This window comes from Stegastes partitus, unplaced genomic scaffold, assembly GCF_000690725.1.
Source record: "Stegastes partitus isolate 25-593 unplaced genomic scaffold, Stegastes_partitus-1.0.2 Scaffold546, whole genome shotgun sequence".
Classification (NCBI taxonomy): Eukaryota; Metazoa; Chordata; class Actinopteri; family Pomacentridae; genus Stegastes; species Stegastes partitus.
In genome coordinates this window covers 180,605-207,088 of record NW_007578277.1, presented here as the reverse complement: position 1 = coordinate 207,088, position 26,484 = coordinate 180,605, and the positions used below count along the sequence as shown (strand labels likewise).

The window sequence follows — 26,484 nt, the reverse complement described above, 5'->3', positions numbered from 1 at the left end:
AAGGGCACATACAGATTGTATAAAAGTAGCAGATGTAGCCTCTGGATCTGAAAAGTGAAGCCAGTGTGGAGGTGCCCAGTGTATAGAAGTCTATGAAAAAATGACCCAAGTTCTCACTTGATTCATTACATTTCCCTAATGAGTTCATGGTCTCAATCTTCAAAGGCAAGATTTGATGTTAGTACAGACTTGACCTCTTATCCACACACAGTAGTTATTGTGCCAGTGTGCAGATATCTTAACAGCACGAAGTTCTAGAAATTGACCATCAGTTACCAAAGGGGAATTTTATCATGCATATCTAGATAGTTTACTACCTGTAGTATTAACCTTTCTAGGCCAAAAGGTAACCAAACATAATCCAAATCATGTACTATATATGCAATTTTTGTCCCAGGCTGTAAATGGGTTTATTTCTGCTCCAAAGTTGGACATTTTCACATGGGGGTCTGTAGGGATTGACTCGCTTTTGGAGCCAGCCTCAACTAGCCATTTGAGGAGCTACAGTTTTTGGCATTTCTGTATTGGCTTCATTTTTTCAGCCCTGGAGGTTGTCTCTTGATCCAAGTACATTATTTTGGGAGAATATAGGTTATATTGCAAAAGGAACAGTTTGGGACTTTCAGATGTGTTGCATAGCTGCCGGACCAGGGTGTTTACTATAGCGGAGAACTGGGCAGTGGCCTAAGCCTGTCTACATATTTAATGGGGAAATGGTGATTCTGTTTGTACCCAGAAGTAATCTGTGTCTTCTTGGCCCTTGGCCTAACTCTCCACGCAATATCTGTGAAATCTGTTAAGCAGCTTTTGAGGGATTCTGCAAACAGACAAGCATACAGGGCCAAAAGCACAACCTCTTTGTCAGAGATAGTAACTACATATCAAGTTGGTACTTGAATATTTATGTAGTAGTTGCAGTAACTTGACAGTTTGGATAGAGTGACTTTGTAAAGTACAGTAACATAGTCGATTGTTGTACTACAGGAGTAGTGGTGGTGATGCAGTTCAGTAGACTCTGGGACAAGTATCTGATATTAAAAAAATACATTTATAGCTAAATCCCTGGATTTTGTTAGTGCTCCACATAGAAATGTTTGGCCTTTCTCTCTGTGTCCTTTTACTGGAATGAATTCATGTGATGCATTGGGCAGCAGAAATAGAATAATGTAGTTGTATACACGTTTGGATGCCAGTCGTCAGTAGCACATTCCAAAAAGGGTTGTGGACAATTTTCACACCGACCAGCTCTGAAGCTGGCAGATATTACAATGGCAACATGTCAGTTGCTACAAAGCCAGTGACTGTTGACAGAATCATTTGATAGCAGCTCAGTGACAAGTTACCTCTTCTTGTGTGTTAAAATAGGTTTTCATTGGACATTGATGGACAAATGTTAAGCAGTAATGGGTCAACTAAGGTTACATATTATGTCTCAGTAGTGTTGTGTTTATGCTCAGGCAGTGCAGCCATGGTTTGCTCTCATTGCCCATCCAGAACACAGCAAGTTTATTTAAAGCTTCAGGCCATTCATGCAGCATCTCTGGCTTGCTTCAAAATAAGTTTTCTACTTGGCTGGACTTCTCCATGCCACTCATGTAGTCCTGTATGACTTGGAAACTTAGATTAACAGAGCAACACATCCCATCATCACTGTGGTGATTATGAGTGGACAGGACAGGAATATGACTACTCATTTGGCCAGATGAAGGAAACAGATGAGATATGATAATATGTCATTGTCCTTCGTTTGTATTTAATGGTTTTGTATAGCCTCTGAGAACTGTGGCATGCGACATGCAGCTGGCAGAGTGAGAGAGTCAGTGTATCGACCTGGTGTCTCAAACCACTGTTAGACAGTGTGACAGATATCCTGACCGTGTTTTTTTATTAACCTTCACAGACTAAACAAACCACACATCGGCTTGATGGTTATGCATGTTTGCTGTCATTCGAAGGCAGAGCTGTAGAAGTGCAGTGAAATATGTGGTCCATACTTCACACAGATTTGTCTGGGAAATATTTTGTCTCTGATAGTCATGATGTTGACTGCATATAATTCTGTAGATAGGGCAGTGCGAGTCAATAAACAGTATGTTTCCATTACAGCATATGGGTTTACACTCACAGCTGAGGCTGTTGGAGAGACTCCTAACTCATTCTCTTTCTCTCTCCCATCCCTTATGTTTCTTCATTCCCTCTAGCTACAAGTTGTGTTTACCCCCTTCTACATTTTTCTTCCTCTCCTTCTCACAAAAATGCTCACCATTTTTCAGTGAGGAATTTTCAGCGATTTACACTGAGGCTTTGGTCAAAGCTGTTCACTTACTGCTATATAATCTGCTGTTTGTTGTGTTTGCCATAATTCTGTCTTTTTTTTTTCTTTTTCTTTTTTTAACAAATATTGAACAAGCCTTTTGACAGCCGTGATATGTAATCTAATTCTTGTTATGACACTTCACTGAAGATGCTCACAGTATATTGACTTTCAGCTCTCAGCAGACTTGATCAAATCTATGCTTTTTGATGGCATTTCTTCAAGTTCTTTGACTAAAATATTTATAACGATTAAATAGCTGTTGGAAAATTGGAAGCTTTTCTACCAAGAAATTCCAAATATTTTTATGTTCGACATGGCAGAAGAAATTAGATGTGGTATGACCAGATTGTAAATACTCGTTCTGGCATAACAGCATCTGGGTGTAGAAAAAATGGACGAGTGAAAGTTAGTTTAGTTGTAGCGTTCTGGCTGTATTTCAACAGGTGAGAAGTGGACTGAGTGCTGTTAAATGCAAAACAAGAGTTAGCAGTCTAAAATGAAACACTTTTACTTATGTGGTATATGCCTTCACCCTCAGGCTGTGAAGCGGAAACACTTTATCTTTTTCGTCGAATTGTGTAAAGATTTGTTTAATTAGGCATACTACAAGTGGTGCATCTCTAGTGTTAGTGTACAAATGATCTGTCTGCAGGCACGCTGCAACTGAATAATAAACTGATGATTAAAAGAAAGTTCGTTTGGATCTTGTCTTAAATATATATCATCATGATTTTACATACAAAAGTGATTAGACTAATAAAAATAATTAGCATAATGGCTAAAAAGTACAATTTTAGTTTAATAGACTGAAAACCGTCTTCTATTTTGTGAATCATGAGTCTTTTGTTTCGTTATGGCCAGTTTCGTTATGGCCAGTGCTTTCTCATGTCTTTTTTTGAGCTCTTCTGAGTTTTTCAAGCTGTGTGTTGTAGAATTCACAGCATGTGATTTATTGCACTTTTAGTTTTGTCAGTGAAGTCATGACAACTGTTAGAGCAGAAGTATAATATATGAGTTAATTTGTCTTTATAGTATATATCCCTAACAGACGGTGTGTCTTAAACAGCATCGCTGGGGGGGAACAGTGAATACAGTTTTGAAAAATGTATACAGCATATTCTGGCCATTTTCATGACAAGAGATAAGACTTTGACATAGCACATTGATTGGAAAAGCTGTATTACACTATTTATCACTATTGTCAGGGAAAGGAAGGATGACTGTGCAATTTTGAAGGCAGAAATGTGGCACATGTCTCAATTAGGGCGGGAACTTCAACGTGTTAATTTTGATTAATTCATTACAAAAAAAATTAAAAATCAATCGCACGTGTCTCAGTTCCTTATTTCTGGCATACCGACAACACAAAGGCCCACATTTCAGTCTGATATTTGGTGGTGATGCACCTAAAGTTAATTTCCTGACCGTAAACAAAACATACTGGCTGCATTGAGTGATGACAGTGCACAAGAAAGTTTGGTGAACAGTGATGGAAGATGAGACTGCATTGCTAAGCGTGTTGGGTGGAAAGTTTTTTTTTTTTTCTCCTAGCTGGTTGGGTGGAACATTTTTTTTTCTTATTGAGGCCTAATGGTACGGGTGGTTTTGCCAAAATTTGCTGAATGTGCATAAACTTGAAGTGAGGTCTACTTTATGCAAATGTGCTTGCGGGTGATGCTACGGCTCGTCGCTTGAAACTCCCCGTGACGCTCCAACAACACGACGGGGCGAGGGCGTTTCACATACACAATGAATGGGAGCCGAGAAATTGATGGCTCCTGTGAACACGTAGCATGAGGCAACTTGGATAACAGCATGTTTGTGCACACAATGTGCAACCAAGAGTTTGATGACAAATAGTCTAAAAATGGTAAATATAATAGCTATCGTTGCACTGAGTATTGATTTTGCAGTAATCTGTGCATGTAGTAGACGGATGAAAAAGTCACAAATAAATACAGATAAAAAACAAAACAGCACTTTTGTTGTTTAAGTTCATGTATATGTCTATTCATTGATTCAGGAGTCAACCAAAATTTAGTTGCATTGAAAAACTTTGCTTATTGTGTCAAATATTGCAATTTGATAAAAATGTGGTTAATTGCGGTTAATTAATTACAAAGCCCCTAATTAACTTGATTGATTTTTTAAAAATTGCATCCCACCACTAGTCTCAATGCATCGAACACATTATGTTGCTGAATCACTGGGATAAGCCCAAGTGTCTTTTTTTGGTTTTGTTTGTTTTGTTCCTGGAAGTAGTATACTGTGTTAATGATCATTTAAATAGACTAGTGCTTGTCTACTCAGCCAATGAAGTGGAAAGGCTGGTTGGGGTAATGTTGCGCCACTGCCACACAGTGTGACCTCAATTATTCCATATTGTCATGACAGTTTGGCACGGCACGTGTTGAGTGTAACTGTTTCTGCCACTTTTTATTAATAATGCATCCCTTGTTTCCAGCATCTGTTGGGCTTTTGTTTCACGTCATAGGGTGATGCTCTGTTGCTTTGACATGTTCAGCTACTGACATTTAAATTCCGTTAACTTCACATGATACATTATCATTTTCACCTGCATCAAAAGGACATACCAGCCCCCTGCAGTGGAGACCCCTGCCTTTCCCTTCACTTGCCGGTTTTCTGCATATTTCAATACAGTCTTCCCACTTAGAACTTTTTAGCATTTGTCTTCCACTTTACCTTCTCCTTGCTGAATCCTGTTCCCCCACTTTCCTCCTTCACAGTTTTTCTCTTCTGTTTGTGTCCCCTTTTTCTTTCGACAGCTCACTCTACCCAACTCTTGCTGTCTTTTTGCCTTGGGCATCTAAAGTGAATTGCAGAATTCTGCTTTATCCCTGTTTCTCTGTGCCTGTGTAGTTGCCTCTCCTTTTTGGTTGGGATCTTGGACTATCTGCAATGCTTACCTGATACTGTTATGAGCTATGTGTAACCTAACAGAAAATGATAATTGGTGCACACTTTCTAATGGGGGATATCAGTTGGCATTTTACATGGGCTTTTATTTGTGCTTGAGCAGGTTTATGAAACATTAGGTACAATGTTATGGTTGGAGGTGAGATTACAGTATGTGTCCAGGGAGCTAACAGATAATGTAGTGAAATGGCCTCAAGTGTTTTTTTATTTTTTTATATTTAAATTTTTTTTAAACCAGTGCTGTTGAAAAAGTGGGAGATGTTTCAAAGATGCAAGACCTAATATAGGACTAGTGGAAAGGCAGTTCAATTTATCTATTTGTAATCTCATCTAAATGCATAATTAAAACAAATTACACACCACACAATGTAACGGGGAAAAGATTTAGTGTCCCCAAGGCTTTTCGTATATTTACAGCCTCCATAAAACACTGGTCTGTCAGGAACAGCCCGTCAGGCAACAATTCCTAGACCTGGCCCTTGATCTTTTGCTGGTGAATTCGAGGCTTTTCGGTTGGCTTTGCTGGCAGGTAGATGAGATGCACCCTTTTATCTGCAGCAATTAAACAGAAGAAGAAAGCTGTGGCTTCACAAAGAGCCATTGTGTGATACTACCACTGACTTTCCCCTTTTGACATGGGTGAATGAACTTTATCCAGCACCATCCGTGCTGTTTTCTGAAGCATGTCTTATGGTGTGAAATGATTTAATTGGCAAGTATGGCAATCTTTCTCCATAGATTCATACATATGCTGTCAGTATAATTAGTTTTAGTCTAGTCTCTTCACCTTCACTTATGTCAGCCTTTTAGACCCTTAAGGGCAGAGGAAATAACTGGATTATCACCTTTTATGATAATTGGGTAAACTTATTGGCGAGTGTTTCTGTTGTTGTTGTTGTTGCACACAGTGAGTTTTAAGATGTTTTTTATGCTGATGACACAGCAGTGAGAGCAAACCAAAGCTCCTGAGCCCTAAAACCTAAACAATGAGCTAAAAGATGCAATAAAGTGCAGTCAGGTGATAATTCTCTGTGGGTTGGTGGTGTTCTTAGCAGCACTGTAATCCATTTAATGCAGAAATCAATAAAATCAACAAAAGCATTTTTGTGCTGAATATCGTTCCACCTTTGGGGTCTGTTTCTGGGATGATAAGTCAGATAAACATTTGTCCCCCAGCCAAAGGTACAAACACTGTTAAAAATGACAAGAAAATCAGAATGCGTATCTGCAGTTTGCAGGTGTGCATAGCCAGAGAAATACATAGGCTTGAAGGTGAAGTAGACTGAGTCACAGTGAATTGAGCTGTGATGAATGTGTCTAACTGGGAGGCAAACCACATCTGTGCATGTAACAAGTGCACATGCATTCACAGAAGTACTCAACTGTAGCAAGTGTGTTTTTTTGTTCTCATCAGACATGCCAGTGACCTTGGTAACAGCAATTACTGTGTTCACAGCTCTGGTATTACATGACAAGGTAGAACTGGGATTGTTTCCCTTCATTAAATTAAGCAACAGGAAATTCTGCACATTTCTAATCTAGTTTTTCTAACACTATGCATTCAGCATATACTCACCACTGCTACTATTATTTGTTATTACATTTAGCAGAAGTCTGTAGCTTCCCTGAAGACACACAGAAAATGCACTGTGAACAAGTCACCTCTCAATCACAGGGCTAACACACACATACACAACACTTTCACACCCATGTAAGCACCTGCAGGCGGTGGTTGTTTCCACTTCACCTGACCTGCATGTCTTGGAACTATATTAGAACCAACGCACCCAGAGAAACGCTAACAGACACGGACAGAACATGCAGATTCTACACAGAAATGTGCCTCCCTGAATTCCAACAGCAGACCTTCTAGCTTTCAGAAAACAAACCTAACCTCTTATCAGGTTTATCAGGTAGTTTTGGGTGGTATTCTGGGTATTCTTTTGTGTACAGAAAACATAGTTTGACTTGGTTTGAAGTGGAGCTAATGATGAATTACTGGTTCTGTTACTGGTAAGCAAATGCTTTCAGCAGTCTGTCTTACCACAGAACTTCAAAGCTGCAGCTCCCACATTAGGTGTAGCAAATTTGGTCGGTGCATGCACCATGTCCAGTTACAAAGAAGCCTCTTGGAGCCATACTTGAAACCCATTTTGAATTTATTCTGGAATTTTCATGCAGTTTTAATCCATTTGCAGCTGTTGTACTTGAAGAAGCTGTGCCAAGTTAGGAAAATCATGACTTTTTAAACCATTCTATCTGCGACCATACTATCAGTATTTATAGTCATATTGTCACCTGCCATGCTTTGTTGAAATGCCATTATTTGTTGATGTTTTACAAATGTTTCATTAACATGAACTTTTCAACGTTTACCCTCCAGTTTGATTGGCTGTGAGTCTTGACCTGTGACCAGTCAGATAGTGCTGAGGGTGGAACATTTGCTTGAGACCACAGATATAGAAAGGTGGCTTCATCAGGGCCAAAGTAACAGATTTTTAAATTGAAGTTTTATATGTAATCGGATACTAATAATTACATAAAATCCTGAATATTGGATCCAATACGTGGCCAGGGTAATACTCAGTTGACCCCTAATCTACATGCAGTAAAACCCCTCGACTGCTTGTAGCTTTCAATAATGTTGCATCACAACATGAACAGTTTCCCTCTCAACCTAACTTAAGACCATTTCTTTCTGAGTAGGAGGTGGCAATGACAGATTTGCTGACTGATATGCTAAGATTTTTCTAATTGGCTGTACTTTTAACCTTCCCACTAAGAACACACACAAAGAGGGAACCAAAGACTTAAACAGAGGTGTGTTCCTCATATTGACAGCTGATGGGGGGGAGTGAGCCCCGGACAAATGGAATAACAACATTGTTCTGTAACTGGCTTAATCATTTTTGGTTTTAAAATATTTATGCTCAGATGCTTGTTACCTTAACATCTACTGTGTTGCACTTTGTAGCATTAATCTTTGAAGTGGTGTTATTTTTGCAGGTGTTTGAAAGACTGTGGAGTTTAGAAATTCCATGTATGTTGATCCTGGGCTTAGTGGTACTTGTATTAACAAGTAACTTGTGTCTTTAATGAATTTAAATTCTGTGTGAATCAAAAGAATGATTCTACATAGACGTCTAAAGAATGAACTCCATTTTATTTTTCGGGTGAAGTGAAGTTCTTCTTCCAAAACGAACAAGAAGAAAGTTCAGCAGTTTGCAATCTTGTCCACAAACACTATAAGGATTTTTGGTTGGCAGATCTCTCTATTATTTGCACTTGATCCCCCCCCCCTCCTCCTCCCCCCCAAAGGATATGCTTGGGGAATGGCTTTAAATTTGTTGAGCAATAAATACATTAGGGGGGTATTTGCTGATGAGAGTCCAGATCAATATGTCCTTCCCTGTAAGCATTTTCTAGATTTATTGGAGGCCTCATAATGAATACCTGAAGCATACATAGGCTCTGAGTCCTTGAACCCTGCAGACTACTGAGGCCATGCAGTCAGACTCATCAGTTTAGTGCCTCCCCCACTTGGGTACACTCTGCAGGTTAATTACTGACGCTTACTTTCTGTAGACCTCATCAGAAAAGAGCAAGTAAAATTTAAGTGGCTTTTAAAGTTGGATAGCCATGTCACACTATACTTCTTTTACAGTGTTTGCATCTTTCAAAACTGCTTGGCATAAACTAAGTTGCCTTACGATGAAGTTTACATCTCTTTAAAATTGTCCTCTGGAACCTGGCTATCTGAGCCATTTAAAGGAAACTTAGGCATCTTATGGGAACTTAGTGTCCAACGAGAGAAGCGTGGATTCGAGATATCTTGGCAAAGTTGACCAGAGTCATAACATACTCGGAAACTGCCTTTACATTCACTAAACTTGGAAAATTGGTAGACAAAAGTACAGACCCTTTTCCACCTGTAACCATGGCAACTAAACAAAAAGTTGGAGGTGGCTGTAGAGTTGCGTAACAGTTAAAACAATTTAAAATGTCTGATAAAAATGAGACTAAAATGCCACTGATGGAAACTGGAGGAAAAATGTTTTTAGTTTGCCAAATAAATACATAAAAGCACTAAAACCTGAATAGAACTCGTATACAGTTTCATGAAAAGACTGACTGTAACTTAATTAAAATCGGGTCCCAAAATAAACACTGTTGGATTCTACATGCTTTACATGCCAGTTTCTACATATAGCTTTGTTCCTGTGGAATAAATACTCTAATAGTGCAGATAATCATAACAACAACAAAAAAGTATGCAGGAACTTTAAATTTGAACCTTTTCAACAAGGTTTGCATCTCAGTTCCTTTCATAGTTTAGTTTGTGAAATCCATGGAATGGTAAACTAGCTCATTTCTAAACTAGCATCCATTAGATGTCGTATACTGCATATAAAATGTCTCGTTAAAAAAAGAAAAAAACTGAAGATATTTGAAGAGTTCATTTGACTTACCAGGTAACATGTAGTTTTTTTTCTCTTCTTGCAATGCATCTATGTCAAGAGAAGTCTCCCTCACTGGCATATAAGGGATGACTGAATTTTGTATTCTAGCAAACAAACATCAAGCGTAAGTTACATAAAGTTGAAGGTCTGGTTATACATTTGTCAACACATATATTGCAATATACAGAGATTTTGTGGTATTCCTGGTGGATATCGGGCACCTTTATGTTTCCAGTGTGCTTACAGTTAGGGGAATTTGAAAAGTCAATGTTGTATCTGCAGATGGATTCTGCTGTGCCCACTTGGCCAAACATTAGTGTAAAGCTTGTTTTGTACCTATTCTTTGAATGCTCCTTGTTTCAAAATCCAGTGGGCAATGTGCTCTGAGTCATTTTTGATGGCTGCTGAACTCATTTGCTAATCTATAGATATTATTGCACTTGACTTGCATTACTTAAGTCTTGTACATCTAGTATTAATTTGTTAAAATCTGTGATTATTTAAATTGACTAATCTATATTAATGAGCCAGTGTCACTGAAAAAATAGTCAATTTGTCTAAGGTGCTACAGTTAATAGTATTCTTCAATATGTTGACATTAATCCCAAATCTTATTACAAAGTAGAGGATACAGGTGCAATACAGTCAGCCAGTTGATTATTAGATGTAGTCATCCATCAGGTTGAAAGAAAAAAACACAACAATTTGCTGTTTTCAAATGCGAAGATTTAACACTTTTCTCTGTTTAGATATTACAAATTTAAAACCTTCCAGTTTTGCCTGGAATGAAACCAGCAAGACATGGCCTTGGGTTCTTAGAACTTGTGAAGAGCATTTGTCCTTATTTTCTGGCATTTACTCAAAAAAACAATTAACAAGTGGATTGAAAAAAATGGAAAAGCAGTTAACTATCAAAATCAGTTTAACAGTAAACAGCATAGATGATTTTCAGTTACCTGTTCCTCTATTTAAATTACCACATTGACCACATTCTGATCCCAGAAAACACATCATCACTCTGCCCTAAAGCGAGGGTTTTCAAACTTCTCTTCATTGCGTAACCCAGAAACACGAGTTTTGCACAACATCAAAATTAGAATTTATATCTCATTGACTTGTACACTTAATGACTTTCTGTTTTTGTTCACATGCCTTTGTTGAAGGGAGTTGGAATCAAATTAGTCTCTCATCCTCTGGTTCTTTAAACTGTGTACAGGAAAGAGCTATATGCAATGGTAATTTCATCAAGGGTTGGATTTAATGTTGTTTGCTTAAGGATTCTCTGAAGCTAAAGGTTTATCCCTTGAACCAAAATGTAATGAAAGACCAAACCAAGTTGTGAGCATCCATCAGTTAGCAAACACTTTGTAAATTATAACCATTTTATTTAAAAAATATATGTTTTGAGGGGACAATGTTTTTTTTTTTTCAGTTTGGCACATCTTATCCACTATACAGATATGAAATTGTACATATTACAATACAAAAGGAAAATGGGAAGAGAAAAGCATTCATTTTGCACAAAGAGGTTGGGTAAGAGAGAGGGGATTGGTTCACTTGTTTTTTTTTTTGTTTTGTTTTTTTTTTGTTTGTTTTTTTTTTATTATTTTTTAGGCAGGGTTGGGGACAAGGGCTAGAGGATGACAAGAGGAAACAAAAACAGTTAACAAAGAGCCAGAGTGCAAAGGGATGCATATTTCTACAAATTTTGTGGATTTTCAGTCTCTTAGTACAACTGTAGTCTTAAACAGTGAAATGTCAGATGATTGACAGAGCTTCATAGGAATTCCATATATATCCCCATTCTCGGTGTTATCAAAAATGAGGTCTCTCCATAACGTTTGCTGAATGACATTAAGAAATACTCAACTCAATTTTGACTTTTGAACATGCAAGACAGATTAGAAGGGCAATAGTAAAAGCAGTGCGAAGCTGGAAGAAAACTAAATTAGAAAGTGGAGGTGCTTGGCTTTGCAGATGTGATCAGTGTATGCAATGGTTTTCATTGAATTCAAACATGAAGTGTAACAATTTTTGGTTTACATAAGCACTTTCTTAAGTTGTTTTAGGCATCCTATGAGCATGTGCTGGAACACATTGACAAACAAGCATTCATTTAGAAGTCTGAAGCCAAATTTTGACAAGCTCAATAGAGACAAAGCCACAAATGGTACCTTCTTCCTACCTCTAGGGGGCATCAGCCAATAAACTGCATCCCAGTTGTTCAAAACCAAACATCTCACTTGAAGGTGCTGTGCTGTCAGAAGCATCCTTCCATTCTAATTGCTGACTTTAATAAACATAACCAAAAGTTGAAAAAAACATGAGTGTTAGGAGTCAAGAATATGATTACACGTCATATTCTTGTTTCCAAATGTCAAGAATTTGACTTGAATCTTTCGATGTTCAAACACTGGATGGCTCATTAGTTGGCAAGAAGTGAAATTGTTACTGTTGTGTGGTCAGTGTGCATTTCAATCCCAAGGTGCTGTTATTCAGTTCTTCCTCTCTCTACTACCTTTACTCGACCAGAAGGGTGCTCATTTGTTTTAATGAATTAAGATATTACCCCATAGTTGTACCCCCTCTCCGTCGTCCCATCAATTCCTCTCAATCCCTCTCTCTTTCACCCTGCCCCCACTACCAAATTGAACACAAAGAAGTGCGAAGCTGCGGCAGCAGCTTTAGTCTGATGCTAATGCACATCCTCTCCCTGCTGCATACAAATGTGTCCTGACCCAGGCTTGCTGTTTGCTTATCAGTGGATCTCCATTTGCTCTCAGGGTATTGACCGCAGTTTAACTTGACACTTGCGAGTGCTAACCCAGGAACTGTTATAATATTTATTATTCTCTGTAAATGCATTCTCAAGACTGAAATGACAATTCCCCAACAAGAACAATGTCTTAAAATAAAAGGGTCAGTGATGTTTTTGTTTGGTGTCAAGGATGATTATACTAGAACTATTTTTGAGTGGTTGAACAGCTAAATGTTGCTGGATCACTGGTGTGGGTGACAGAATATTAGATTCTTTTTGCCTTGCCTTAATTGGTTCAATCTTGAGGCTGTCAGTCCTGATTAGTGTGTTAGCGGTAAAGAGCGTGGGCTACTGGGAAAGGTTTTATTTTCAGAATGAAATGCATTTGCGCTGTTCATTGCCCTTTCACTTGCTACCTTCACACCTCACACTAGTTCTTCTGTATATCGATCCTGGTATATAATAGCAAATCAGCAAAGTGTACTTAACTAGGTTAAGAAATATTGTGGTCACATTTTGTATGGCATTTGGGAAATTGAGAATCCACGTACAGATCATTGTACATTAATGGTCTAATAATTTGTCCAGCAAGTCTTAGGTGAAGTTGACAACCATGAGTTTTTGCTAAGCTAAGCAGTGTAGTATATAGAAGATTAACCACAGTTGAACAATGCTTAGTGTGTCCCACAGGTCAAACATTTATTTGTAGCGCTTGGCCCTTGTGGGCGGGAGCTCAAACATCCAACAACTTGAGTCAGCTGCATAACAGCATTGCATTTACGAGCTAATGTCTGATTAAAGAGGTAATTTTTCCAATTTATATAATTGAACATAAATTCTCCATTCTCAGTACACACTTTGAGTTGCACTTTCACATAGAAGAACTTTTGGAGGAAATCCAGATTTCTAAAAACAAAACAATAATCTCTTTTTGGCTAAGGACAGCTGTTTTTTTTGAAGTGACCACCCAAATATATTTCTTTAAGAAGGGAACACTGAGAGCCTTTTGATCTGATGGAACGTTATTGATTTATATAACTGAATCATGTCTGATCTGGTAAAAGCAATATCATTAGTGTTTACTGAATAGAACTTCAGGGTTCCTCTCTTCCCAATAGAGAATTTATCTTTATTTGTAACATAACAATAATGACATTTATTTTACAGTTAAAATTCAGAGTTTGAGTTTGGTCTTCGTGTCCTTTAATGTGTCATAGTTCTCTCAAAACAATGAAACTATAAAACATACATCCTAAAGATTGATCCAATTCATTTGCCCCAGTGATTGAGTGATTGGCTTACAGTGCCTGTGGTGCAGTTAGAAACATGATTTCAAATATTTACTTTTTAAAAGAAATACGACATAAATCACATTTCTTCACTTAATGTATTCTGTTAGCAGAGGGCCATTTGGCGAAGTAGTTTCTCTGTGCTGCAGAATATAGAGACAATGTGGAGACAAATCTCACAGTTTACAATTTTCTTCTTTAAAATGATTGCCCCTGCCTGATATGAACAACCTTGCATTCATAGAAAAATAAATTTGTGACTATCTCTACATCTTCCCTTGACTGTCCAACCTCTGTCATTGTAGCATTCAACATTTCTCACATATTCTCAAATCTCACTTGTAGAAATTATGCTTTTTACATAAACTGGAAAAAAATCAAAAAAGCAAACCCTGTATCATCTGAAATGGTCAAATGACAAACCATATGCTCTAGGAATAAATAAGAGTTCATACTTCACACTCTTTGTAAGGCAGCTGCTGACACTTGCACTGCCCATAGCCGTTGATGATCACGAGTGCCCCTTCCTCATGACTGGGCTCATACTCATTATAGGGTACCTGTGTAGCTAGGTCTGCCATAGGCTGCCGCTGCTGGGTCCTCATCTGTCTGCGGTTTTGAATCGCCGAACAGTGGCGTATCCGGCGCAGGGTGGGAGGGCAGCACTTCCGTGAAATATACACAACGAAAATGATGAAAAAGAATGAAAATAGAAGGGCCATAGTTCCAATGATAACCCTATGAGTCATAACAGTGTTGTCCATAGCTGAGAAGTCATCCGTTACAGCTGCCTCTTCCAATGGAGCAGTAGTTGCTTGAGCAGTGCGTGGTGTTTGTGTTGTGGTTGTTGTGGTAATGACTGTGGTAAAGCTCCCAAAATCCTCTGCATAGTCCTGTGTGGGGGTCGGCTGCATAATTCCAAACAAGGAGCTTGTCATCTCTGCAGCTGTAGTAGCGTCTGTGGTTGTACTAATGGTCTGAACAACCGGCGCTGAAAAATTCTGGCAAAGCTGGAATCCATAAACAGCATCAAGTATCTCCTCACCTTGGGCATATTCAGGACTATGGCAGAGAATGGAATGTTCCCACCTTCCCTTAAAGGTGCTTAGCCAAGTGGCCAGAGAGCAAATCCTTTTGGTACATTCCCAAAGGTTGCTAGACAGCCCGATAGTACCCAAAGACTGCCACATATCCATGACTTGAGGATCCAGACTGCTTAGTTTGTTGTTATCCAGCAGCAAAATTTTTAAATTTGGCAGCGTTTGAAATACATCAGGTGTCAGGACACGAATTTCATTTCCTGTGAGGTCCAGCTTCTCTAAAGTGGTCCAGGTCCATTCCATGCCACATGTTAGGTTGCTGATCTTATTCCATTGCAGATATAGAAACTGGAGGGCAACAAGACGAGGGAAATGGGCCAAGTTAATCTTGGTCAGCTGATTGTGTTCCAAGTGGAGCTCTTTAAGCTTGATGAGCCCAGCAAATCCATTTCGGGCCAGGCTCCGCAGACGGTTGCTGCTTAGGCCCAGATATTCCAGGCTGCGGCAGTCCCAGAATGCCCGAACAGGTGTGGTACGAAGTAAGTTGGAGCGGAGGTGGAGTATCTGGAGCTTCCTCAATCCGTGAAACAGTTCTGGTTCCAATGCAGTCATCTGATTGAAGGACAGGTCCAGTATCTGGAGGTTGATGAGGTGGATGAAGGTTGTGTTGGGCAACTTGGTGATACGATTGGAGCTCAGATTGAGGTCCTTCAGTTTATAGAGCCCTTGAAAGGCATCCTCTTGTACTGTGGTAATCTGGTTGTGGTCGAGATGTAGCCAGGTGAGCTGGCTGAAGCCATAGAATTGATCAGGGCTGAGCTCAGTGATGCTATTGTGGCGTAGTGACAACCCCAGGGCTCCCTTGTCCACACCATCTGGGGGTGCCGTAAGCCCCTGGGTGTCGCAGTAGAACTGCAGGTCCTCACAGCGGCATTTTTGAGGGCAGGTTGTGCACGATGCAGGAGACAGCAGGCACGCTAGGAGCATGCTGATCACACACACAGCCGCTGGTGCAGGTCCCACCAATGGCCACCTTGAATGGAAACCTGGGTGGGTTCAAAGACAAGAAAATGAACTGTGGGGCGGGAAAGCTAATCTCTGCAGAGCACTTATTACTAATTCATGATGGCGATTGTGCTTTCTGTGTATGCTCTCGTTCTTTACATACATACAGCAGTTGAGATATTTTGCATTGGCAACTTTTACAATGTATGGAAACATGACACATGGATGGAGATGTCATTTACTTGCGCATCTAACGATCAGTTACATGCATGAGCCGGACTTTGCTCGCACTGTTTATATTTAGCCAATTGGGTTCATTTTTAGTGCTCTGCAATTGGGCTTGAATGCAAATTTCCCCTTCATTACTGACATTCGTTTATTAGTTATTTGCTGTATGTTTTTTTAAGCAGCACACATATACTGTTGTCATTGAATAGAAAATAAAAAAAAAAAAAAGAATGATTTGAATTAGGGCTTTTTTTTTTTATGTGATTTTTTTTTATCACTTGAGAGGGCTTCTGTTAAATACAAACGGTTCTTAAATCGTATATCTTCCCAAGTCGTGTGTCGGTGAAGAAAAGAAAATGAAGGACCATTGCAGTAAATAGACTTGGCAGGAGAGCTTTTAGTCCTCAGCCTTGCTCACTCTTACTTGTATTCTCTATTCATGCCCAGATCTGCCATATAAAGGGAGCTAACTTACCCATTCTTTTGTGCACATCGGAGGCTGCATTCAACTGTCCTTTTCCGCAGACTCTTGGAGCAACCAGATGGAAGAAAAATCCAAAGGGAAAAAGCCCTTTTGAGTAAGCACAAAAGGAATCAGCCTCTTTGGAAATATAGCAATTCTGAACCCACCCAATTGAAACAAAATATGAAATTCCATGTCCCAAGATGATGTTTATTCCTGTTATGCTGCTTTAGTCCTTTAAAATCCAAGCTGAAAGAAAAGGTTGAATCTTTTTTTCCTTCAACCCACGAATCCTTGAAATAAATAATTATATAATTTTTTTTTAAGTTGATCAGTTGCATCCAGAGCGACTCCAGCGAACAGACCCCCCCTCTCCCTTTTTCTTCTTTTTCTTTTTTTTACCCTTTTGTTTCCCTTCCACCGCAATGATGTCAGCTCAGACGGTTAATTGAAGATCAAGTGCCTCTCTTTCATGGCTGTGGTCTTCCAACCCTAACTTGTTGATGGCAGCCAGAGATCCTGCTTCCGACGCCGGCTCAGTCTCAGCATAGCCTCTGCAGAGCTGTGAGCGGAGCCCTCGTCTGCTAGCTGAGACGCAGGGAGAGAGAAAAAAGCAGAGCAGGGAGTCAGGGATGTTATTCTGTGCTTTTTGTTGCAGCCACTCACTGCTACAGAGTGGTGGCAGCCTGGCGTCGATCATCACTACTGTTTCTCTCTCTCTCTTTTTCTCTCCCACACACACAAACACCCTCTCACTCTCTTGCTCAGTCACTTGCTCTCTGCCTCATACACAGTGCTTGTGCACCTTAGTCTTCCTCCACCTCCCTCATGCATCCCCCTTCCCTCCCACTGGCTCGTCACCATCAGAATATTGATATCTTGAACGTGTTGCGGCAGCTTGCTGTTGAAATTAACCACAGCTGTAAATCTCAGCCTCGCCTTGCTGTTGTTCTGCAGGCACTATGTATGAATGTATGCTGGAGACATAAACAAAATAGCATAACAAAGCAGAATATAGTTGGTAACTTGTGGCTTTAGACAACAAAAAAACACGAGCAAGGTGCTCTGCATTGCCTTATCTCTGCTCAGGAGCGGGTATACTATGTCAATGCTAACATACGATGTCTGTTTTATATTCATAATTTACATATCTTGAGTGCAGTGCCTTTTTGAGCACTGGCATGCAATGTATGGCCAGCTGCTCTGAAGCTTAATTAGGCTAGCTTTTAAAATGTAATGGACAAGGTTGAACACTTGGCTGATGATGTGAGGCATAAGGAGAGATTAAAGTAACTAAAATGCTGTTACCATTTTTTTTGGGGGGGGAATTTTAACAGATGAATTTGACTCTTCTATTTCTTAAAAGAAGATATTTCAGAACCATTTAGAGTGCTGAAGAGAATGGGATGTCTGTAGTTAATTTTTAGCCCTTATATTCTTCAATTATTTAATGTGCTGTGCTGTGAGGGCAATTGCAGTAAGCTAGACTGGAGGCATTAAAAGACTACATAGAAGAAAAGACATGAAGCACAAATATTGTCATTAACTTTGTTCGTCTATTGAATTTCACCTTCTATTTACTTATACATCTTTTATATATACTACGCTATAGTTTCCACGAGCCTAATACACCCCCACTTGATTCAAATGTGTTAATTTAATTTCCTTACAGTGAAGTTTTTTTTTATTCTATTGGATCTGTTACAATCAGTTGCATTTAATGAAAACAAGTAATAGAATTCCCATTGTTTGAATGATAGTGAAATAGTATAAAGAGCAACTGAAACCAATTTTCTATTTTTCAGAATGTCAGATTTGAATACTGCAATGCTGACGTGCGTCACAGAGTCACTGAACTGCATGCATAACTCGAAAAATATTGTGACTTAAAAATAATAAATAAAATCTTTCATTAACTCCATTACTACAAAACACATCTGGCTGTGACTTTCCAGGCCATTTGACCTGCAAGCAGCTGTCATTCTCCACATGTACTGTGGTAGACTACATCTCCCATGTGGACTGTTCTGCAGAATGCGTAAGAGGAATGCATAGAGAAAAAAAAAACACTTAAACCTCAGGGAGATGTCCTCTGTGTTTGTGTGCTGGCTTTTCATTGAAAATGTAGGATGTTTGAAAAGCAAATGTGAAAGGAAAAAAACATGTGAAATTATAAATGCCCACCCAATTAACTGAGCCTGCTGAAATATTGAAGAGCAATGTTGTGGAGCTCTGTGATCATTTGACACTTGGAGAATAGTTTATTTCCATTGAATTTTTTTGAAATAATCCAGCGGACTAGTGGTTTCGTAGAAAGGGATGTTCCTAAATCTGTCCTAAAGGAGATGGATAGAGACTCACCTGAGTATCATAAAAGATGCCGCAGAGAAACTGCCTCCATAATGAGCACCTGAAAAAGTGCTTTAGAACCCTCTGGCGTGGAAATGAAATATAGGCTAGGCATGAATGAAATAGGATTGAAAGAGTTGGGGCAGAGCAGGCTAAAGCCCTACACAGCACTGCATCCAGCCGGCACAAAATCACAGGGGATTAGTGCTGTTGGAGCTCCCTGGCCCCTAACTATGTGCACAACCCCCCAATGGGCAAAGGTCAGTGGGGGGATGGGGTAGGTCAATGCCACCACCATCCATGGTGTTCTGATGCGGTTGATCTAAGCATTATAAAGGGGATGAGCAGCCCAGAGTCCAACTGGTTCTTTGCCTTTTCTCTGTTGCCCTTTGCTATTCATCTAATTTTGCTCAGATTTTATGATTTTCCAGTATCAGTGCATATGTCACTCTCTGTTTTTCGCTTTCACTCAATCTCTCTCTTTCCTAAAAGTTTTAGGTTTTCAGCTTATGCTAAAGTAGTTTGCAGACTGACTGAACATCTCTGCATTCGTTCATGCTCTGACTACTGTGTGACACTTGGCTGTATGATTACCAGTTGAGCTGTTGCAATGTATGTAACTTACACATGCGTATGAAACTGCAACTTTCATCAACACATATTCTCTTTGAAGATGAGAACATCTACACTGTGGAGAAGAGATTAAAATATTAATTTTATTGTTGCTCTACATTAGTGCTCAGTTGTACTCACAAGCCTTTTTACAGCTGCTCTTAATTTATGAGCAAACAATGCACCATTACCACAGTGATGTAGATGCATTTGAATATGCTCTTTGTACTTGAGTTGTACATTTTCAATCAGAAACCGCATCCAAGCTGCTGTTTGCACCCAAGAAATGGAGAACTGTGAAAATACCCGCCTCAGCCTGTTTCATGGGGAGCAAATCTTTTGATTTACATGATTATCAGGTTGTCTGACTTTACCAAACATGCTTTGCTTAGCAGTAGTGTAGATAATCACCTTTATCACAGTAGCCAATCCAATCCAAATAGTATTTCCACAGTTTCTACTACTGGGAGCTGATGTTGGCCCATTGAGGCCAACAGGACAAACTGGTTTCCATTTTACAAAATGACCAAGTAATTTAGGCAGTAATAGATTCAAACTAGTTTAAGTCACCGGAACATTTTCTTTTTTTGAAAATGTGGAACCTGAACCAAATTTTGATTTGTCTTTATTAAACATTTAGAGTTACAAACATAACAGAGGGTAAAATAAAACTATTTCTACATGTATGACAGCTTAGGAGTTCTGTAAATATGAATCTCTAGCCTGCATCAAGGGTTGCTTTTAGTGGTTTACTGCAATGTATTATACAGTGTTATATACAGCATCTATGAAGAGAGCTGTGGTGGCAGGAAGACTTGGATAGAATTAGCCTTTCTCGATCTGTGCATGAATAAAATTTTGGATTTAAATGCAGTTTGCGACCAACAGCAGCACTTAAGAGGATGTAGTGCACATGAATTATAGCGCTTATATATTGCAAATCAGCTGTTTTTTAACCCAACTCCCTTTTTACCAGCGCATGCTTTCAGTGTGTGTGTATATTATTAATTGAAACTGTTAGCTGCTGCTCTGTGCTCCATGGATCGCTCACTGTGCTGTGAGTTGGGAAATGATTCCAGTGTTTATTGGGGGCCAAAGGGGCGCTTTTGACAGCTGGTCTATGCAGAGTACAGAAATGATACATGGATCAAACTGACTATCTGCAGAACAGTAGCTGCACTTACATTCACAGATCACTTTAACTCTCACTGGAACCTATTACATACAAATGAATGAATAATTTGGTGATTTACATGATGTATCCCCCACGGGATTATTCACACACGCTCAATAACAAAATAAAAATTCTGTGATCTGTGTCCACCAGCGTCTCACAGCATAATAAATTGCCCACATGAAGAAGCTCTTGAAACAGTCTTGACTTTTTATCTTTCTTTAACAACTGAATTGCATTTTTTATTTTTATTTTACGGCAGTTTTATAAGAAAGTACAGTAATTTTACAAAGCAGAGACACATGAAAGAGTCGGATCCAAAAATGATTGGTTAATAACACTGAAACATTTAAATTTATCCAGCAACCTTATTAATCGTTATATACTAAATTACAATTTTACTAAAAAAGGAAGCATGTGAGAGAGTGATGATGTAACACTAAGAACGATGCTATTAATTATAAATTCTGATGCAGTGGTATGTCTGCAGATTTGTTCCATTTTGTCTTTATTCCCTCGAGTCTAGACTGTTTAATCTTTTCAGGTTTGGACACGGATTGATTAAATTCAATCTGATCCGTAGGCTTATCAAGATATATGTTATATGAGCATCCACAGCAAATTTGTTGTTGACATAGCTGCCACTGCAGCGCACTCCTCACTAATTCCTCCCTTTGTTTATGTTTCAGGCGGGAAGGAAGGACAGGAGTGATGCTCTGAACACAGCCATCGACAGGATGACAAAGAAGACCAGAGACCTTCGCAGACAGGTTTGTTTTGTTCAAGCATGACTTTTTTTTTTCTTCACTTTGAGTTCAATTTGCCTCTAAACCTCCATGTTTGTGCTCACTGAACCTTTGATATCAAAACAAATTTCTACCAAAACAAGTATTTTATCTGAAGTTCAGCTAATATAATTGACAAGATATTCTTTTAAGGCTGGTGATTGTTTCAATTAAGAAGGGAAAATGTACCATCTGATCAGGTCAACAAGCTGCATGACAAGACACAAGTCCACAGGTTATGCACAGGGGCACAGGGGATATATTATTTTAACAGCGCCCTTTCTTTTCCTAATTTTTCATTTCACAGCTGCGTAAAGCTGTGATGGACCATGTTTCTGACTCTTTCCTGGAGACCAATGTTCCCCTCCTGGTCCTGATCGAAGCTGCCAAGAATGGCAATGAGAAAGAAGTGAAGGAATACGCACAGGTGTTCCGTGAGCATGCCAACAAGTTGATCGAGGTAACGAAACATTTTGCACTTTCACAGTCAAAACAGGCTCTGACCCAAATACAGAACATTGACATGTTTTCTTTACATCTCATCAGTTTTGGACATTTTAGTTTAGCTCATAGAAACATCAGTCTACATTCTGCTGCCTTGTTCTCTCTCTGTTTGAAGAAAAACCCTTGTGAAACAACTTTTGGATTACAGTGCCAAAAAAAAAAATTACAATAATAATGCAATTTTGGGTCTTTTTCCCTAGTTAAAACAAAACGTGAGGATTGAAGTTATTTTCTGTGGTCACTATCTTTGTACTTCTGTCTGTCTGTTTGTCTGACTCACACAAAAACACTTTGGAACTCTGCTGGATCTAATCTGGTGCTGTGATACCAAAGTGAGCTGACAAACAGAACATTGCTGTAGGATTACAGAGAAAATCATCAAAGTTTTAAGCAGATCCAAAGAAGTGAAACAACCACAACTCAAGGATAAGGACTGGCACTTCTGAAAATGTAGTCTTTGCCACAGTAGATTAATATACTACTTCTTACTGTTCAACTTATCATGTGTACTATTGGTATACTTCACTGCTATCAGATGTGCCTGTGTCACCCTTTTAGTTTGTTGCTTAATAGGGAGGCTGTTCAGAACAACTGTACAACAAGTACAACGCGTTAACGATGTGATAATTGTTGTTAATTAGTTAACATGTTCATATGGTGTTTTCATATGCAGGAAGACATATTGTAAGTAAAATGTGAGGTTAACGCCAGAGCTGAACATATTTTTGCAGTGTACTGATGCCAGTCTGAAAAACACAGATTCAAACATCTGAGGTTTTATATGTAACAAATCTAAAGAACCAGTCCTATTTTTTTTGAAGGATGGGGGTTTCTGTAACATTCCACCTCTTCAGAACCAGTTTCCAGCTCAGACACGTATGGCTGAATTACTCTGGTGTTACAACTTGCCATTGTGTGTCGTCGAGTAGTTTTACTCTTTGAGCTGAGTCATAGGTGAGTTGGTTGTGTCTGAGTGGCAGTAAGTAGGGACAGGTGGCTGGGGAGAGGTAAGGACTTCACAGACCTGCAGATTCTAGAGGCATCAATGGCATCTAAGCTGATTTAAGTCAGGAATTGTTGTCATGGAGAAGAAACTTCTAGTTTTTAGGGGTTAAATTTGTGAATGGAGAGCTAATTTACAAATCACTGCTGGGTAACCATAGTGTGTCTCTTGTTTCGAGAATCTTTTTTTTCTTTGTATTTCATAGTAATGTATGCATGGCAACAAGAAAGCAGATAAAGGAAGCGAGGCAATGATGGACTTGAATAGGCAACAAGCTCACAGAAACATCAGCTGTGCTCATTAGTGGTCCTTCCTTCAATTTGTGTAAAGCTTGTGTCAAAGCGTTGTATGCTGACATTTGAAAGTGACTTCTCACCATGGGCAGATGGCTATGAGTGTAGCTGGATCAGTTATTCCAGCCAGAGCAGGGCAACATGCGCATTCACCAGGGAAACCGCTGAAGCATCAGAGGGAAAAGGGGACCGCACTGGGGAGCAGACCCTTAAGTAGCTCCTGAAGGCATTAGTGTCAGATGTGGCATTAGAGCATGACATCGGTGGACTTTGCTAATGCTTGGGTGCTACTTCTGCTCCTCACACTTAGACCAAATACACAAAGAACAGAATGCACAAGCTTGGGTCATGTTATAGATGGTTTTTACTCAATGACAAACACTTTGAATACATCTTTAAGTGCAGCTTGGCGTGCTGGAGTTCCTCTCTGTGAACTTAAAGGTATTTGCATTTAAATATGCATGTTATGCGACATCTATGCACCCATAGAGGACACAGGACCTGAAATTACATTTCAGCAGCATATGTGACAAAAGAAGAAACTACTCAATACATCAAATAAATGAAGGAGAAAAAATTGACTGCGAGAAACACTGTTCTGTAGTGACAGTAGTGGATGGTTGTGAAAGTTTAAGTTAAGTATTTTACTTCCACAGTCTGCATGTCTGCAAAGTGGAACTGAACTGCTACTTGGTCTAATTCGTCATAAAATATTCATCAGCAAAAGTATATTTTGTCACATAAATTAGAACTGCTAGTGCTTTGTCCAAAGAGAATCACTGGAACAACGTGGGGGCACCAGGGTTGTTGTTAGAATTGATTAAACTGGAATTCCACTAACTTAATGTGATGCATCATCAGTTTTGCTTACTCATTTCAGTTAGAACTAAACCAAGGACAAAAACAGTAGTTGTTCACTCATTAAGAACAGACTGCTGCAGATATGGGTAGAGTGAGTTAATTAAAATCAAGACAACCCCCATGTCATGCTGGTAGTTAAGTTTTAAGCATTGGGCTAAGTCCAAATCTGCCTGGTAGCTCAGTTCAGCTGTTCAGCATGCATTAAGCTCAGATCTTTTATTATTCCTTGCAAGTGCAGTAGCGCACATTGTAATGCAAACTGTGTACTGTAGACAGTTTAAAAACCTTAAGGAAGCTTCATTTTTTTAAAAATTTGACAGCATGAGTTCCCCTTTGATAAAAATGAATGGTGGCACAGTCAGTTCACATTTCTGTGTAATATCAAAACACGACTAAACTGTATAAAACTGAAGAGCATGTTATAATGTAATGTCAAGATAATGACAGCACAGAAAGGACATGGAGACAACCAAATACATTTTCTGTTCAAATGTTATTTGTAGAGGTGAAAAGATTACATTAAAAGGCAATGTAGAGACAGGAGCAGATGCAGCCTTGATTTAACTCAATTGAAAGCATACTTGTCAACCTAAATTGAAGCCAATACACGTCTTTGTGAGTTGAGTGTGTTGAAGAGGTCATCGGGAAATCCGAGTTCCCATTTGTAAAATACTATTTTCGGGGTTCCGCAAGAAATTTCAAACTCACCATCTGTTCAGTAACTGATATCGTTATACTAGTTACTTGTAAATTACACTTTATTTGCCCTGACATATGTGGAAGTGGCACATCTTACCATTTTCACTTTGGCAAAGAAGCTGCAACCTTTTTAGGGGCCACCAATGTTTGCTTTTTTTGTCATTTTAGATTCTCTTTCAGCAGTAGCTAATATGAATGGCAAAAGTACACAGTGAAGCATTCTATCATTTTACAGGAAAAACATTCCTGTATTGCAAGCCAACATCAATGCAGTCGACTGAGCAATAGGTAATTCACAGTAGAACTCCTGGCTTTCACCTCTGACTGAAAATGGTTGACATTTCCCTGCTAATGCATCCTGCAAAGTACGCACTGAACTGTACTGTAAACTGCTCTGGAAGAGAGCCTTTGCCAAGCACTATAGATGTAAATAAATGGAATTGCGATGACCAAAGTGAGAGGTAACAACATATTTGGTTCTTTATCACATAAGGAATGAATATGCTGTATGTGCAGTTTGTCCTCCGTTCAGTGGTAGGAGCAGCAAAGAGCTGTCAATCCCAGGCTGTGTTTGTATGACATCATGAGTTGTGCAAGTGTAGGCTGCCCAAAGGCAAATGGCCCATTAGTTCACACACATTTGTTTGAAAGCCACAGTATGACTGACCCATATTCGGAGAATGAAGGGAATAAAGAAGTGGATTCAGTTTGACATGCATCAAGCTTTGGGGCTCTCTACCAGGCACAGGAATGGTATTGACATTAGATAGGGGGTTAGTTTATGTTATTTAGATAAGTTGATGTTTGTTTTGAGCGCACATTCTGTTTTGATTATGAGCTTTGGGGTGAAAAGCCACTATAAGTCATCGAGATGGGAAACATGACAAGTCAAGGTGGAGAAACGCCTCTATGGGCCAGTGATCCAATGGAATAGTATAATAAGCATTTCCAGAATGTATTGGGGGGGAACCTACTCTGTATTTTTTTAGTGCAAGAACTCTGTCCCAAAGCTTGTTCTCCATGCATTTTACCAGACATATACTCTAATATATTAAGATAAAAGATTTAAATCATGATGAACTAATAAATGTTCAAATGTAATGCCTTCTCTGCAGTAATAAAATAATGGAACATCTTTTTTCCCATTAAGAATATAACAAGAAAATAGAATAGACAGATTTTTTTTGTCAATTTTTAAGCACAACTCATGGTTTATCAGGTTCCAACCTTTTTTATTAAGAAGGAAACCATAGAAGAAATACAGCCTCACATATTTTACCACTGATTTATTTAATGTGATGATGATATTGCATTTTTAGCCACCAAAACGCATTCTCCTCCTCCCCGCTCCTGTCCTCTCTCCGCTCCTGGCAGCCAAGAGAAATATTTATGATCTGCTATCTGCCCCTGTTTGGCTATACTTTCTTGAGTTTTTTTTTTCTGGATTTTCTAAGCAATTATATTGGTTGTTCACGTGTTTCTGAAGAAGAATGCTATTTGTTTAGCATGATATGAGAGACACTGTGATTTATTGAACCTGTATACTGTTGGAGTGTTTAGAGCAGTCGTGGTACACGTCTCTTATTACACACTCTTTGTCATCTCATCGATCTAAAATCTACATAAGATCCATCATGATATTCATAGACACACCATGACAGTATAAGCCAGTGTACTGATTGCTAGTTAACCCCTACCACCTTAAAG

The 26,484-nt window shown here is 39.1% G+C and overlaps 2 protein-coding genes across 3 annotated transcripts in view; one reads left to right on the top strand and one right to left on the bottom strand.

Moving 5' to 3' along the window:
- The window catches only part of ctnna1 (catenin (cadherin-associated protein), alpha 1), an 84,518-nt gene that overhangs the window by 25,929 nt on the left and 32,105 nt on the right, over positions 1–26,484 (top strand). For both annotated transcript variants that reach the window (XM_008288199.1, XM_008288198.1), the window contains exons 8-9: positions 21,322–21,402; positions 21,725–21,877. In XM_008288199.1, the coding sequence (XP_008286421.1) occupies positions 21,322–21,402; positions 21,725–21,877 (234 nt within the window). The remainder of the gene's footprint in view (positions 1–21,321; positions 21,403–21,724; positions 21,878–26,484) is intronic.
- Positions 14,211–16,281, bottom strand: lrrtm2 (leucine rich repeat transmembrane neuronal 2). The gene is made up of 2 exons (XM_008288195.1): positions 14,649–16,281; positions 14,211–14,552 (listed from the first exon to the last, which is right to left on the bottom strand). The coding sequence occupies exons 1-2, from the start codon at positions 15,786–15,788 to the stop codon at positions 14,211–14,213; spliced, it is 1,482 nt and encodes a 493-aa protein (XP_008286417.1). The 5' UTR covers positions 15,789–16,281.